We start from the raw sequence: 15124 nt of genomic DNA, 5'->3' as shown, positions 1-15124 counted from the left end.
GCACAATAGTATTCCATCACCCGCATATACCACAGTTTGTTCAGCCATTCCCCAATTGAAGGACATCCCCTCCTTTTCCAATTTGTTGCCACCACAAAAAGCGCAGCTATAAATATTTTCGTACAAGTCTGTTTATCTATGATCTCTTTGGGGTACACACCCAGCAATGGTATTAGCCTGTATTACATTTTAAACTTTATTTTAGAGTTGAATTCTGCTCACTTCTGGGGGTTGGGGTCACTTACTAATTTTGAGGATTTTTTGCCCTTCACAGCAAATTTTCAGTGCTTCAAAGGGAGTATGATTCTTAGAGAGTGTGGTTGCTGCTCTCCTGGTCTAAATTATATTCTTTACCCAGGAAAGTTCTCTGCTCCCATGAAATAACTGGTGCTAGTGCTCTTCTCTGCCCTGAATTACAACCAAGGTGTGGTTCCATTTTCTCTTTATGCCATGAACTACTACTCAGTACCATGGTTCCTGTTCCTTTACAACCACAAGTACTTCTCTCTGCCTTGGAACTGTGACCTAGAAATGGATAAAAAACTCACAAACAGGGGGATGTCTTGTACCCAGTGACCAGAAATGGGCCCTTATAATCTTTACTCAGCTTTAGTTTCCTCATTCATAGAATGGGCACATGTATTATACTATGTATGCCACCAGGTCATTGAGGATCAAATGAGATAATGTATTGAAAATGCTCTGTAATCCTAAAGCACAATATAGATGGCAGTTATTTAGTGCTAGAATATAGTGCTAGAATATATTCGTATCAGATACTTCATTAAAAGTTTTATTATGAACTTGACAGTCATCAATAAATATAAAAATTATATTCAAAAGACATAACTCTACCACATAAAGCTTGTTTTTTTAAAGTAAACATCCTATTTACTACTAATGAAATCAAACACACAAAACAGAACAATGTAAGAAAATATTATTTTCAGCTGCCCTGTACTTTCTGTAAGATAATCTAAAGTTTATAAATATTAATTTTGAAAAAATTAATACTTATATTTTTATTTATATCATTTATATTATTATTTTTATTTAAGGCACTGACACTAATTTTGAAGATGCTAATGAGGAGGAATTAGATTCCCTGAATGTTCCCTATGACTATAAATTTGTGATGCACTACAGCAAAAATGCCTTCCAAAACGGGACAGAAGTAACAATTGTAGCAAGAATCCCTAACTTTACGGATGTGATTGGTCAACAAATAGATTTCGGTGATTATGACCTTGAAAAATTGAATCGACTCTACAACTGTTGTAAGTATCCTAGGCTCTGGAGAACTATGGCTGTTTTCTCCTGTTTTGTGGCAAAAAAAAAAAAAAATCCACCCGTTAGTTCCTTGCAATTAGGAAAAGTTTAGTTGTAATGAAAAATGGGGGAAGAACAATTAGAATTAAATCTGCATTGGTGCACCCTAGTTAGTTTTAGGTAAGCAGTTTGGAACAGTGAGCTTGAAGTCATAAAACCAAGAACCAACTTGTGGCTCTGCCATTTATCAGGCAAGTCACTTGCCTCAGTTCCCTCCCCTATAAAACAGAAGTACTATTTTACTAGTATCTTCACAGATTTATTGTGAAGAAATTCTATAAACTCTAAATCATCATATAATTGTGAGCTACTATTGGATCATGATTAAAAGAATGAGATTTCATTGGCTCCCTACTCGTGAGAAAGCTGTCCATGTAGCTTGAAGCCTACTCTGCAATCTATAGTTGGGGAGTGCTTCCTAGGGGCACTGAGAGGCTAACAGAGTTGCCTAAGGTAACTCCCACTTGACTTAAGGTCAGAGAATTTTTCTTTTCTTGCTTTGTAGCAATCAATGTTAGTTGATGCACTGACTTACACAAGCCTTACGAGATAGAAGCAGAACGTGACCATAGGTAGTTTTGATTCCAAAACTAGCTCTCTCACCACTTTACCACACTGACTCCCTTAAATACTTTGTGTCTACAAGGAAGTTTCAATGATAATCTTCTTGTTGGAACTTCTCTCTGATCTGGAACCATATTTGGTCCTTTGTGGGATATGGATTTACATTGGTCTTGGAAATGTAAATTTGGCATCAGGATTTTTGTATCAGACAGGTTTCCAAAGGACTGTTACAGGGCAGGAATAAGTATATTTGACACATTGAAAATTATTTTCAAACAGTACCTGGATGACAATGAAATGTACAGATTCCTGAGGAGCTGAGATGAAAGAAGCTGAATTATTGCCTAGTTAGTTTAGTAAACTGAGGAAGTTAGAAAGAAATAGACTTTGACTCAACGTAACATTAATACCATTTCCAAGTTATGGTAGCTTTACTTGGCTGTTGAGTTCTTTCACTTTTTGTGATGTGGGCTGGCATTAATCAGAACTCAACGTATATCCCAAACTTGCTGGTCTCCCTTTCCCTCTCACTGTCTTCCTTCTTTCTCAAGTGTTATTCAATGATCTTAAAATAAGTTATTCACTGATTAGAGAATCATTCAATGTTTTTTTTGCCTCCTGTAGCTTCTTCCAAAACCTTTATGGATTCGTGTGATTTTGAACAGGAAGATATCTGCGGCATGATTCAAAGTTCAGAAGACAATGCTGATTGGCAGAGGGTTTCACAGGTGCCTGGTGGACCTGACACTGATCAGACATACCTGGGCAAATGCAAAGGTAACTATCAGGAGTGGTACCAGATGACTCTTCCATACCTTTCCTTGTTTTCTTCTGTTGCCCTCTTAGCATTTGTCTTTGCCAGCTTAGTCATGCCTTAGGATTAAAGATTTAGAGATCCAAGGAATCTCAGAGGGCATCTAGTCTAACCTCCTCATTTTACAGACGAAGAAATTAAAGTTCAGAGTTCAAGTGATATGCCCAGGATCACATAGGTAACAAGTGCCAGAGGTCTCCTGGGAATCCAGGTCTTCTTCCTTCCCAGTCTAGGAAGTTTATTTCCTCTACTAGGTTGGTGTTCTAATGACAGAAGTTAAATGTTTTTTTAAAGGAAGAATGGGACTTATTTCTAAATTCTTTCAAGACTATTAGACTTGTTATCTAATTTAAAATTCATACTAAATGCAATTTGGGAATGTGACATTTTACTCTAGCAAAGTAAAGTGATTAAGGTCTTTTCCCTTATGTTCTTGGAACTGCAACATCTCACTGAATTTGGACTGAGGTGAAGTATAAAAAAAACAGTGACTGGCATACTATAGATCTGACTTAGAATCCCACCTATGATGTTACTACCAATAAGTTACTTATCCTCCTTGATTCTCAGTTTCCTCATTTTACAAATGAAAAGGTTGGATCTCCATCTTGAAAATTTTAATTTATAGTTCAGATCCCAGGCTTCTAGACTGAGGAGAGATGCCTTCAACGTGTGTGTGTGTGTGTGTGTGTGTGTGTGTGTGTGTGTGTGTGTGTGTGTGTGTGATTATGATGGTGGTGATGAGGAGAGTGTAGGAAAGTGAGGCTGACTGCAGACTGCCTATTCTCCAGCATTTCTACTGGTAATACGTGAGTGGTAAGGAGAGAAGATGACAGGGAAAAGGATGGGAATCAAAGTGTCAAACCCTATTTATTATATTCAAGTTGAATCAGAAATTGTAGGTTGTTGGCCTGTTGGTCTGCCTACTCAGGCAGGCAATTGTTAGTATTAAATAATGGTCCCAGTTTGAATGAAGTTCTGAGAAAGGATGGATGGTTGAAAGAATTTTTATGCTGCTCTTTGCAGTTGCATAGGATAATGCAAAAGACCCTTTAGAATGACAAGAGGAGAAATGGACAGGATGTAATTTTACAGAGAAAAGATGTAGCTTTTTAGTGTGTATGTGTGTGTGTGTGTGTGTGTGTGTGTGTGTGTGTGTGTGTGAGAGAGAGAGAGAGAGAGAGAGAGAGAGAGAGAGAGAGAGAGAAAGATGGAGAAAGAGAGACAGAGAGAAAGAGAGACAGAGAGAGACAGAGAGAGAGAGACAAGAGAGACAAGAGAGAGACACACTAAATGTATGGATTTTTTTCCCTAGAAAAATCTGACAAATCAGGCAAAGCAAGGGAAAAAACCTAGGCAGATGACATCTCATTTATTTTTAACTGCTGCATTATTTTACTTTGCAGATCAGTTTGGGTTAAAGTGGTCTAAAAACACCATGCTGCTAATATTACACTGGTACAGACATACAAACAACTAGATGCTAAAATGTAGGGCTATTAAACTAGTTCAGATGGTTTAGTCAGGAATCCACGACAGAAAGAATCATAGGACTAGAAGTTCTGAGCTAGAAGGAGTGTTAGGGGTCATCTTGTTTATTAAGCCCTTTGTTTTATAGATGAGTAAGTTGTGATGGAGGGGAGATAAATGATTTCTTCAAGGTCACAGTGGTAGTGTCAGAGGTAGGATTTGAATCTCTATATTTTTTTCATCTGCAATTACATTATCTTTTCCCTAAAATGCGAACTTCAATATTGTAGGGACCATATTTTATATGTCTCAATGTTCACTTTGAACATGGAGGTGCTAAACAAAATCTAGCTAATTAAGGAGGACATAACCCACTCCAATCAGCCCGATGGTGTCCCTGAGGCAACTTTTACTCTGAAGGTTGGGTAATTAGAAGTATAGTGACAGAATATGAAAGCAGAAAGGAACTTTGAGAACACACCGCCCAAGTTTTACACACCCATATATACAGCAGAGGATTTTGACAAATGAGAAAACTGATGGAAAGAAAATGGAAATGATTCTTACAATTTGGACCCTTTGGACTGTATTGTACACCAGGGAAACTCTGAGGCAGGCTTTTCCCTGTGCATGGAGTAATAATTCAGGAAGTCCCACGTTCTCCAGCAGGCCTACATTTCTCCATTGGTACCTGAAGATAGAACACAAGGGAGGCAACATAGTATGGAAAGATGCTTATTTGAAGTTAGAGGACCTAGGTTCAAATTCTACCTGTTTTGGGAGATTCACTTAATTTTGCTGAATTTAATTTTCCTTATATGTATAATGAAGGGGATGGACTAGATGGCTTAGGTCAGTGATGGGCAAACTTTTTAAAGAGGGGGCCAAAGGAAAGGAAATGCTCATCTGTCAGTCTGTTTCTAAGGCAGCTCTTTCAAAGTTTCATTGTATTGTATCCTATTCATTTTATTTGTCATATTAGGAAAGTGGCCAGAGAGAATATTTCAGGGGGCCACATCTGGCCTGCAGGCTGTAGTTTGCCCATAACTAGCTTAGGTTATGATTTGTGGGAAAAAAAACCCTCCTCTGATCTTATGATGGCTTCATGTAGTAGGGTTAAGTACACCTACCTGTGAAATTTCCCTTCTGAAGCCGAGGTCTTCAAATCTAAAGTCTTTTCTTTGTCTTCTCCCAGGCTGCAGTTTCTTCATGCACTTCAACAGCAGCTCTGTGAAGGAAGGGGAAAAGGCAGTCCTGCAAAGCAGATTATTTCACCCTAAGAGAGCATTTCAGTGCTTGCAGTTTTATTATTACAACAGTGGTAACAAAGATGACCAGCTCAAGATCTACGTCAGGGAGCATACCTCAGCCAATTTGAATGATTCTCTTACTCTGGTGCATGAAGTGAAAGGTAAGAGATTTCATCCTTGGGCAATTAAAGCTGACTTTGGGCTAAGAACTTATGATTCTTCGTATTCATCAGGGGTTTTCCTGTTTGATAATGTTATGCTTTTGGTCTTCTGATGGTTTGGGATAGACATGGAATTCTCAATTCACCTCTTTCATGGCCTTCATTTTTATTTTACCTTTTCCTTGCATAGGTTTGTGATCCTGAACATCTATTTCATTTTATGGCAGCTAATTTTATATATTAGAGAACAAGCACTTGACTTACAGGTATTGGAATTAACAAGAGCCTTGTTAAAAAAGCCTTTCTTGAACTTTCATTTTGAAGGTTTAAAGTTAAATCTCGAACTGCTGCCTCTCCAATAATTCAGCTTTAAGGTTCACTAAAACAAGAAGGACTTTAGAAATTCCTTCAGTCAAACCTAGAGTTTGCTTTGGTTTTGAAGTTGACTCAATGCTAAGATAATCTCTGCTACAGAGTCCTGAAAAAGGGCTCCCCCTTAAAGAGTGTCCAAATGGGGAACTTGATGGAGATTGACTGAGAACCAAAGTTCTTGCTTCTTGCCACTTCTACTCAGCTCCTTACTCATGGAAGTGCCTTTATCTCCATTGATAAGGAGAGAGTCCCATTTCAATGGCCTTTGAGATAGGAGCTACCCACCAACTTATCAGAGTTAGTTATGTCCTTTTCTTTTGATTTAGATATGCAATTTTGCTGTTTGTAGGAGACATCTGGTGAGGAAACCCCCTGTCCCCCAATCCTCACTAATACAAATCAGCTACTATACTGAATTTCTAATCTTAGAGAGGTGGTTCAAGAACCTGGGAGGTTCGAGGACCTGCCCATGACCCCATATCCAGTATGTGTTGGAGATAGGTTTTGAAATGTAGGTCTTCCTGACTCTAAGGCTGGCTCTGCAGCGACAATGCCATGCTGCCTCTTTTTCCTCCTTATTTTATAGTTGTCATTTCTTTTCAGTGTTTCATGTAAGTTCCTCAGTCCAGTTTTTGACTGCATAGGGACTTCTGGGAGATCTTTTTTATACATTCTTGCATTCCTGCTCTTGGGGACGTGGTGAGAGAGAATGAAGTGAAAGGTCAAAGCGTGTGGTGGTACCCAAGGGAGATGGGCAGAGTACATTAGCAAGGAAGGCCTGGATTTTTGAGGAACCAAAGGAAATGCTTTTTAATAATTAGGGACTGCCTCAAGGTTTGTAATTGGTGGTTTTTAGACACTTCAATTGTGTCAGACTCTTTGTGATCCCATTTGTGGTTTTCTTGGCAACTGTCTTGGAATAGTTGACCATTTCCTTCTCTAGCTCATTTTACAGATGAGAAAACTGAGACGAACAGTGTTAAATGACTTGCCCAAGGACACACAGCTAGTAAGTATCTGAAGCTAGATTTGAACTTAGGAAGATGATTCTGGCACTCTGTCCACTATGCCACCTATTGGCCTTGTGAAGAGAGTACAAACAATAAGTGTCCTATTACTGATGATCTTGAAGCAGATATTGAATGGCCACTTTGGGGGATGTTGAAGTTAGAATGCATGATGTGCACAGGGTTGGTCTAGAAAATCCCTCAACTCCTTCTCACTCTAAGTTTATGATTTTATATAGAGGTGGCTGCCTCTATCTACATAAACTTAGAGTGAGATGTAGAGCACTGGATAGAGGAGTGAGGCCTGGAAGACACAAGTTCCAATGCAATTTGAGATATTTAGTTAGTGAGTGATCTTGGGCAAAATCTGCCTTAATTTTCTCAACTCTAAAATGGTCATAAAATAATCCTTTTGAGGCACATAGTAGATGCTTAATAATAAATAAATGCTTATTCTCCCTTTCCCAACACTGAAAGGATAGGTAAATTCCCCAAATATCAAGACTGGAGAGAAATTCTAGGGAGTAAGATTTCAGGTAGTAATCTGAGCATAAGAATAGATTCTGTTTATTATCAATGAGGAGCTGGTAGTAACCTTGTCAGGTTTGTTTCCAAGGAACTAATAAATCTATATGATTTCTGAGTTAGTGGAATTTTGGAATTCTTAGACAGGTTAAAAAAATTAACAGGCTCATAGAATATTTAGCCAAGTTTGGACATGATAGGTCTATAGACAGGGATCCAGGAATACAATGATTTTATCACTAGACTTTGAAGATAATGGTGTAGGAGGGAAATATCAAAGTGTAGTGGAAAGTGTTATGTATTAGGAATCTGAGAGCTTGGGTTCAAATCATGACATTGCTACTTACTACCCAAAAGTAAGGGGAAGCCACCTAACCCCCTGAGCCTTAGGTTTCTCATCTATAAAATGAATGAATTGCTTGTAGAGTCCCTTCTACCTCTAATCGGTGATCCTTTCAGACCACTGTCCTTCAAAACAATCTTTGATGTAACTGTCAGAAAGAGCTAAGTACAGGGATAGAAGACTATTGATCTGACTTAGTGTGACAACTTAAAGATCTGATTTCAAATACTTGCCAGTTGTGTGATCCTTGGCAAGTCATTTAAGCTCTGTGTGCCCCAGTTTCCTCCTCACTAAAATGGGAATAATAATAGTACCTATCTCCCAAGATTGCCATGAGGATCAAATGAATTATTTATAAAGTACTTTGCAAACCTTAAAGCCCTACGTAAATGATATTAGTTCTCATATTTTTGTGAATAGAACAGAGGTAAAACTTGATAATCAAATATGGTTGCTTCTCTAGTTCTATAGTTCTAAAAAAGCTGGGGTGTATGTGGATTACTCAATTGGTAACTGAAAAATGCTGAAACATTTTATCAGATCATGTGATGTAGCATGAATATCAGGGAGTAAGCTAGAACCATGACATAGCACCTTACTGATTCATAAAGTACCTTTTAATTATGGAGGCCTTGAACTATTCTTGCTCATCAGTAATTGACTTAGTATTTGACTGACTTAAAAAAGCCTACATTTCTCTTCTATTACAGATCCACCCACTGGAAATTGGGAACTCTATTATGTGCCATTGAATGTTACCAAAAAATTCAGGGTGGTATTTGAAGGAACTCGAGGTTTTGGCACATCAGCTGGTGGTCTCTCAATTGATGATCTCAACCTCTCAGAAACACAGTGTCCTCATCACATTTGGAAGATAAGCAATTTTACAGAACTCAGTAGCTCAAGGGAAATAATTTCTAGCCCTCCATTTTACTCTCATAAAGGCTATGCTTTTCAGGTTCATTTGAATTTAACAAATGAGGCTAAAATAGGGATATATTTCTCTCTGATCTCTGGAGCCAATGATGAATATTTAGAGTGGCCATGTCCATGGCATCAAGCCACAATGACCCTATTGGATCAAAATCCTGATATTCGTCGGTCCATGTCCCACCAGAGGAGTGTGACTACAGATCCATTTAAGAAAATTGGTTTGTTTCTTTTTTTCCCCTTTATTGCTGATACAATATATTTGTTTTACTGGAAAGCCAGTGAGGGAGGGAAGAGAAAAGAAGGAAGGGGGTGAAGATCATTTTATAATGATCACCAATGAGTCTGGCACAAGATTTCAGAGTCTTTGGAAGAAGGGAGCTTGTGAGGGAGTATTGTAGTGGTTATGGAAAGGTGAGTGTCAAGAATGATGAGCAGCAAAAGTTCCAACAGAGAAACATGGAATGAGAAGGATGGTCAAATGAGAAGTATGTGTTGATACAAAGGGTAACTCCTCTCCCCAATTCATTCTCAACCTCTGATTTATTCCCCGCTCCTCTTTTCTGGTCATTTCTCTTCTCTGGCTACTCTTGGTGCTATCTAACTACCTTGTTTCCACCAGGGTTGAATATGTTATTGAAATAATTCAATTCTTTAATAGAAGAGACCAGCTTAATAAATTATTATTGAATGAATGAACGAATGAGCTTAACAAGAGTGATAGAGAAAAAGATGATATTGGAGGAGAGGAACTAAATATAATTTAAATTTAAATTACATACAAATATAATGTATTCATTGAAAAATTCCCAAAAATTGGTCCCTGCTATGACCTTCATGCCTGATTTCATAATTATTGGAAAGGATTAATATTTAGAGAATGAACTTTTTACTTTATAATTTTTTAGACTGTAAACTATGGGTCATTTGTAAAGATAAAGGAAGAGCTTATCCCAAAGGATTATTCTTAGCTTGTTATTGTAAAAAGGCTAGACTTTTGTGACAGAGCAGGTAAGAGACTTCCTCACCATAGAGATAGGTACGTATAGAGATAGAAAGATAGATAGAAAGAAAGATAGATTAATAAATAGAAAGACAGATAAATAGAAAGATACATAGATGTATAGATAGGTAGGGAGAGCACATAAACATTACTGCATGTCAAATATTGTACTAAGAACTAGGGATACCAATATAAGCAAACAACAAAGTCCCCATCACCAAGAGCTTCTATTCTAAAGAAGAAAGACAATACTCTAAAAAGAAATGGAAAGGGGAGTGGAGAGGGAAGGTTCCCAGGCAGACAAAATGGTTTGGGAGGATGTAGAAAAATTTGGGGAGATAGGAATGAAGTAAACATGGTTCAGGCCCCTTATGAAATGATGTTCTGAAATCATTCTCATCCAAATTACATGGAAGAATGGCTCAGAGATGTTTACTTACCACCTTCTGCCATAAAGCAGTGCCTCTCCCATCCTCTTCTCATGACTCAATGCTTCTGAGCACTGCACTCTGAGTAGGAGGCAAGGTGAGCTGACAGTCTAAGTAGATTGGATCGGTGATTTCGAAAGTGGGTGCTACCGCCCCCTGGTGGGTGCTGCAGTGATTGAGGGAAGCGGTGATGGACACAGGTGTATTTATCTTTCCTATTAATTGCTATTACAATTTAAAAAAATTAATTTCCATGGGGTTAAGTAATATTTTTTCTGGAAAGGGGGTGGTAGGCCAAAAAAGTTTGGGAACCACTGGATTGGATTATATGCATTTCTTTATTTATTTATTTCCTCCCCCTTCAGACAATTTTATTTTATTTTTTAATTATGTTTTTATTTTTATTTTGAATATTTTCCCCTAGTTACATGTTTCATGTTCTTTCCCTCTCCCCAAACCCCCTAACCCTCCTTAGACGATGTACAATTCCTCTGGGTTTTACATGTATCATTATTTATTTGTTTGTTTGTTTACTACATTTTTTTAAAACCCTTAACTTCTGCATATTGGCTCCTAGGTAGAAGAGTGGTAAGGGTGGGCATTGGGGGTCAAGTGACTTGCCCAGGGTCACACAGTCGGGAAGTGCCTGAGGCCGGATTTGAACCTAGGACCTCCCATCTCTAGGCCTGCCTCTCAGACCACTGAGCTACCCAGCTGCCCCATACATGTATCATTGATTAAGACCTAATTCCATATTATTGATAGTTGGACTAGAGTTATCATTTAGTGTCTTCATCCCCAATAATATCCCCATCAGCCCATGTACTCAAGCAGTTGTTTTTCCTCTGTGTTTCTCCTCCCACAGTTCTTCTTCTGAATCGTGGCTAGTTTTCCTTCTCATAAGTCCCTCAGCCTTGCTCTGGATTCTTGCATTGCTGCTAGTAGAGAAGTCTGTTATGTTCGATTGTACTACAGTGTATCAGCCTCTGTGTATAATGTTCTCCTGGTTCTTCTCCTTTCACTCTGCATCAATTCCTGGAGGTCTTTCCAGTTCACATGAAATTCCTCCAGTTCATTATTCCTTTAAGTGCAATAGTATTCCATCACCAGCAGATGCCACAATTTGTTCAGCCATTTCCCAGATTGGGTTATATTTAGAGCCACAGAGAAAGGAATGGAGCTATCTTCCACAGTCTGTATTGATTCCTATTCTGTTTCCTCAACTCATTTTGAGTGGTGCTAAGTAACCAAAACAAGTAATATTGGACTCAGAACATATGGCATATTGGAAATAATTTTTCTTGTATGATCTTGGGCAAATGACATTACGTTATAGGGCTTCAGTTTCCTCATTCTTTGAATGAGGGGGTTGGAATGGGCCTTCTGGTTCTAAATACCAAAACCTCTATTCCAATACTGTATAATTGTACAAGCATTCCATGCTGTAGGAACCAAGGTGCTGTTTGAGAAAAGATCTAGCTAGAACAAAAAAAATAAGCCATGGAATCAACTCCCTTTTGAGCATCAGAATTTATTTCAGAAGTTCCCTCAGTTTGATCTTAAACAGAAATTTAAGTAGGGAATAGTCTCCTATTTCTTCAGTAGATTCCATAAGACTGAATGGGCTCTGTGGTTTTTTTTTTTTAATCTATCTTGGGGAAGAGCAAAGTTAGAACTATCAAAGTCACTTAACTCTTTTTGCTTCAGTTCTCTCATCTGTAAAATGAGTTGGAGAAGGAAATGGCAAACCACTAATCTTTGCCAAGAAAACCTAAAATAGTGCCACAAAGAGTGAGATATGAGTGAACAACAAAATCTTAAGTAAACAAATTAAATTAATCTGTATGAATATGTTACCTTATCCAAGGTATCATATGTTCTTAGCACATTTAAAATGAGCATATGTCCAGAAAGCACCTAAAAATTGATAGTGATGGTAGAGATTATAGCAAGAGCAGATATTTTGGGATAGGATTTTTGGCATCTTTCCAGTTACATACATTGGTGATGACCCGCTCAACTTACAAAGCTGGCCTCTGTGTACCATGTATTCCTTTAGCATCAAATATGTGGTAACAAGGTCCAAAGATCTCACAGAGAAAATATCTTAGGCCATAAGCACCATTTAGTTGCTTGATCTTAACCTTATGCTGAGACAATTGTACTATCACTTGTATTTTTTATCTTACAAAGACATGACATTACTTGACCCATGAATATGAATTCCTCTTTCAGAAAATAATAGTGAAACCTTTTTTTGGGATAAGCCCTCCAAAGTAGGAGTGACAGCAACTTTCCCTAATGGAACATTATATAGCAGAGGTCCAGCATTTGGAACCAAAGACTACATAACCCACGAATGGATGCAAAGAAGAGATTTTGCCAAAGGAGATAATGTTTACATTCTTTTGACAGTGGACGGTATGTCAATACAAGCTTGCTCTTCTGTTGAGAATGTTTTTCTTATTTATTTTAAATATTCATTTAAATATTTTTTAGTTCTGCATTCTCCTTCTCCTTCTTTCCCCTTCCATAACCATTGAGAAAGCAAGAAATGTCCTATCAAATATGTATGAGAAATCATGCAAAACATTTCCATGTTATCTAGAGTAGATGGCAAAATTCATCATTCTCCTCTAATTTGCTTTTGATATCATCCCTTATGTCCAAGTAGGTACTAATTTTGACAGTATCTTGGTATATGGTGTGAGGTCTTGGACTATACCCAGTTTCTTCCAAACTGCTTTTCAGTATTCCCAGTAATTTTTGTCAATAGTGAGTTCTTGTCCCAAAAAACTTGGATCTTTGGATTTATCAAATACTAGCTTACAATGGTCATTTACTAGTGTGATTGTGTATTTAATCTATTCTAGTGATCTGCTACTGTATTTCTCAGTATCAGATTGTTTTCATGATTACTGCTTTGTAATATAGTTTGAAATCTGGTCCTGCTGGTCCTTCACATTTTATTCATTTGTCCCCTTGATATTCTTGACCTTTTGTTCTTCCAGATATTTTTTTTACTTTGTAAAATAATTTTTGGTAGTTCGAATAAGTAAATTAATTGAGATAGAATTATAATTTTAATTTATTCACTCAACTTACCCATGAGGACTTAATTTTTCTCCAGTTGTTTAGTTCTGTGTGAAAAGTATTTTGTAATTGCATTCACATAGCTCCCGAGTTTATCTTTGCAGGTAGAGTCCCAACTACTTTATTTTATCTACAGTTATTTTAAATGGAATTTCTCTTTCTACCTTATTCTGCTTATGGATTCTGTTGGGAAAATATTTTTCTTTATGGGAAATATGTGACTTATTGTGTAGTCTCTGTGTTCTATTTTCAAGTATATAAGGTATAGTCTTAGGACAAAGAGGTGGGGAGAAGAGAGTGAGAGATATTTCCATATACTCCTGAGATGTCATGGAAATTTGGAAGAACATTGTCTAGCTTATTCAGATCTTCCACCCAGTCAACTGGGGGAGAATACTGAGTATTAATATGACCGCTGGCCTGAGAGTCAGTACTCCTGGTTCTAGGCTCAGCTCTGTTATTAGTTCTCCATGTAACTTACTAGTTCACTTTTCTAGAACTAAGTCTTATTTTCCCCATGTATAATTATGAAAGTTCGACAAGGTGATCTCTGAGGTACATTTTACCACTAAAATTCCATGATATTTATTTCAGTAGCAAATTAAATTATGAACCTTGATTATCCTGTAGCTGAGAACACTCATAATGATGGAAAGGGACTGCCTGAGGTTTGTTGTAGAAAGATGCAGAAGAAAAGGTAAACTATGTCAACAGATTTTATGGCATATTTTATGGCTAAAACAGAATAAAACAAACAAGCAAACAAGATGACTGAAACTTGAAACAAAGATCTACAATCTACACCAAACCATCCACTTCACTCTTGGCCCTTTCTGGGCCTCAGTTTCCTCATTTGTAAAGAAAAGTTGTCAATCTGTATTGGTAGAGGGAGTTGGTCCACTCTGAGCCCTGTACACTTATGAAACTATAAACAAAATCACCTACCATACCTTTGATTCTCTCTGGGTGTCAGCTAATAAAGGGGATAGGATAATCTATAATTGAAGGTACCTGGCGAAAAATGCTTTAGTCTTTGATCTGTCTCACTTAGGAATTTAAGAGTTGAGAATAAGTCTTAAGATAAGTTCAAAGTACTGGGAAAATTTGACTTTTGTATATTTGATAGAAGTAAAACCAGATGAATATCCCTTGGCATTCATACTTTTGCACTGTCTTTTTCTTATTGGTGAGAGAGAAAAATTTCAATTGGTAATAAAAGTGACAATTTCAGCAATTCTGCCAGGTCCTGTATTCATTGTACATTTATAGTTTTATCTTTGTATTCCCTGTGCTGGCACATTGTAGGTATTTAAGAAACAGGTGCTTTCTGACGAGCAAAAGTGTTAGTGCTGAGCAAATGCAGATTATTTCTTCAATTATCTCCACTCTGAAACCTCCCAAAATACATAGCATGTGCTTCTGCAGTGGAATTTCCATGGCTTCTACAATATTGTCATCAGGTGGTTTTTCGGCCTGTCCCTGAAGACCTCCATTGATGGGCAACTCAGCTGGTGATATGTCACCCTTCAGATTATTTCCCCTTTACTCTCCTTAGATCTTCTACATATTTAATTTTGTCTGTTCCTTTAGAGTGAGGGCAGGGCTAGGTAATTTTTTTTCATTTCTTTCATTTTTTCATTTCATTTTCATTTCCCTGACACTTAGCACCATGTCTGGCACATATCAGGTGCTTAATATTAATAAATTATTGACTGACTTGGCCAAAATTTCTACAAAGTTCTAAGTGTCCTGCCACACCCACAATTCCTAAACTTAAGACTCCATGGTTATTGAAACAAAAACCAACCTCTACCTATGTACCTCTTACTCCTTTA

At 37.5% G+C, this 15124-nt stretch overlaps 1 protein-coding gene across 1 annotated transcript in view; it reads left to right on the top strand.

Annotated features, from left to right (window-relative positions):
* LOC123253669 (meprin A subunit beta-like) overlaps positions 1-15124 on the top strand; it is a 51119-nt gene that overhangs the window by 33442 nt on the left and 2553 nt on the right. The window contains exons 2-6 of the mRNA XM_044682827.1: positions 1059-1277; positions 2518-2670; positions 5373-5588; positions 8546-8986; positions 12432-12617. Coding sequence (XP_044538762.1) covers positions 1059-1277; positions 2518-2670; positions 5373-5588; positions 8546-8986; positions 12432-12617 — 1215 coding nt within the window. The remainder of the gene's footprint in view (positions 1-1058; positions 1278-2517; positions 2671-5372; positions 5589-8545; positions 8987-12431; positions 12618-15124) is intronic.

Source organism: Gracilinanus agilis, chromosome 1 (assembly GCF_016433145.1).
Source record: "Gracilinanus agilis isolate LMUSP501 chromosome 1, AgileGrace, whole genome shotgun sequence".
Classification (NCBI taxonomy): domain Eukaryota; kingdom Metazoa; phylum Chordata; class Mammalia; order Didelphimorphia; family Didelphidae; genus Gracilinanus; species Gracilinanus agilis.
The sequence above is the reverse complement of the archived record's forward strand: the minus strand, read 5'-3'. Positions and strand labels throughout refer to the sequence as shown.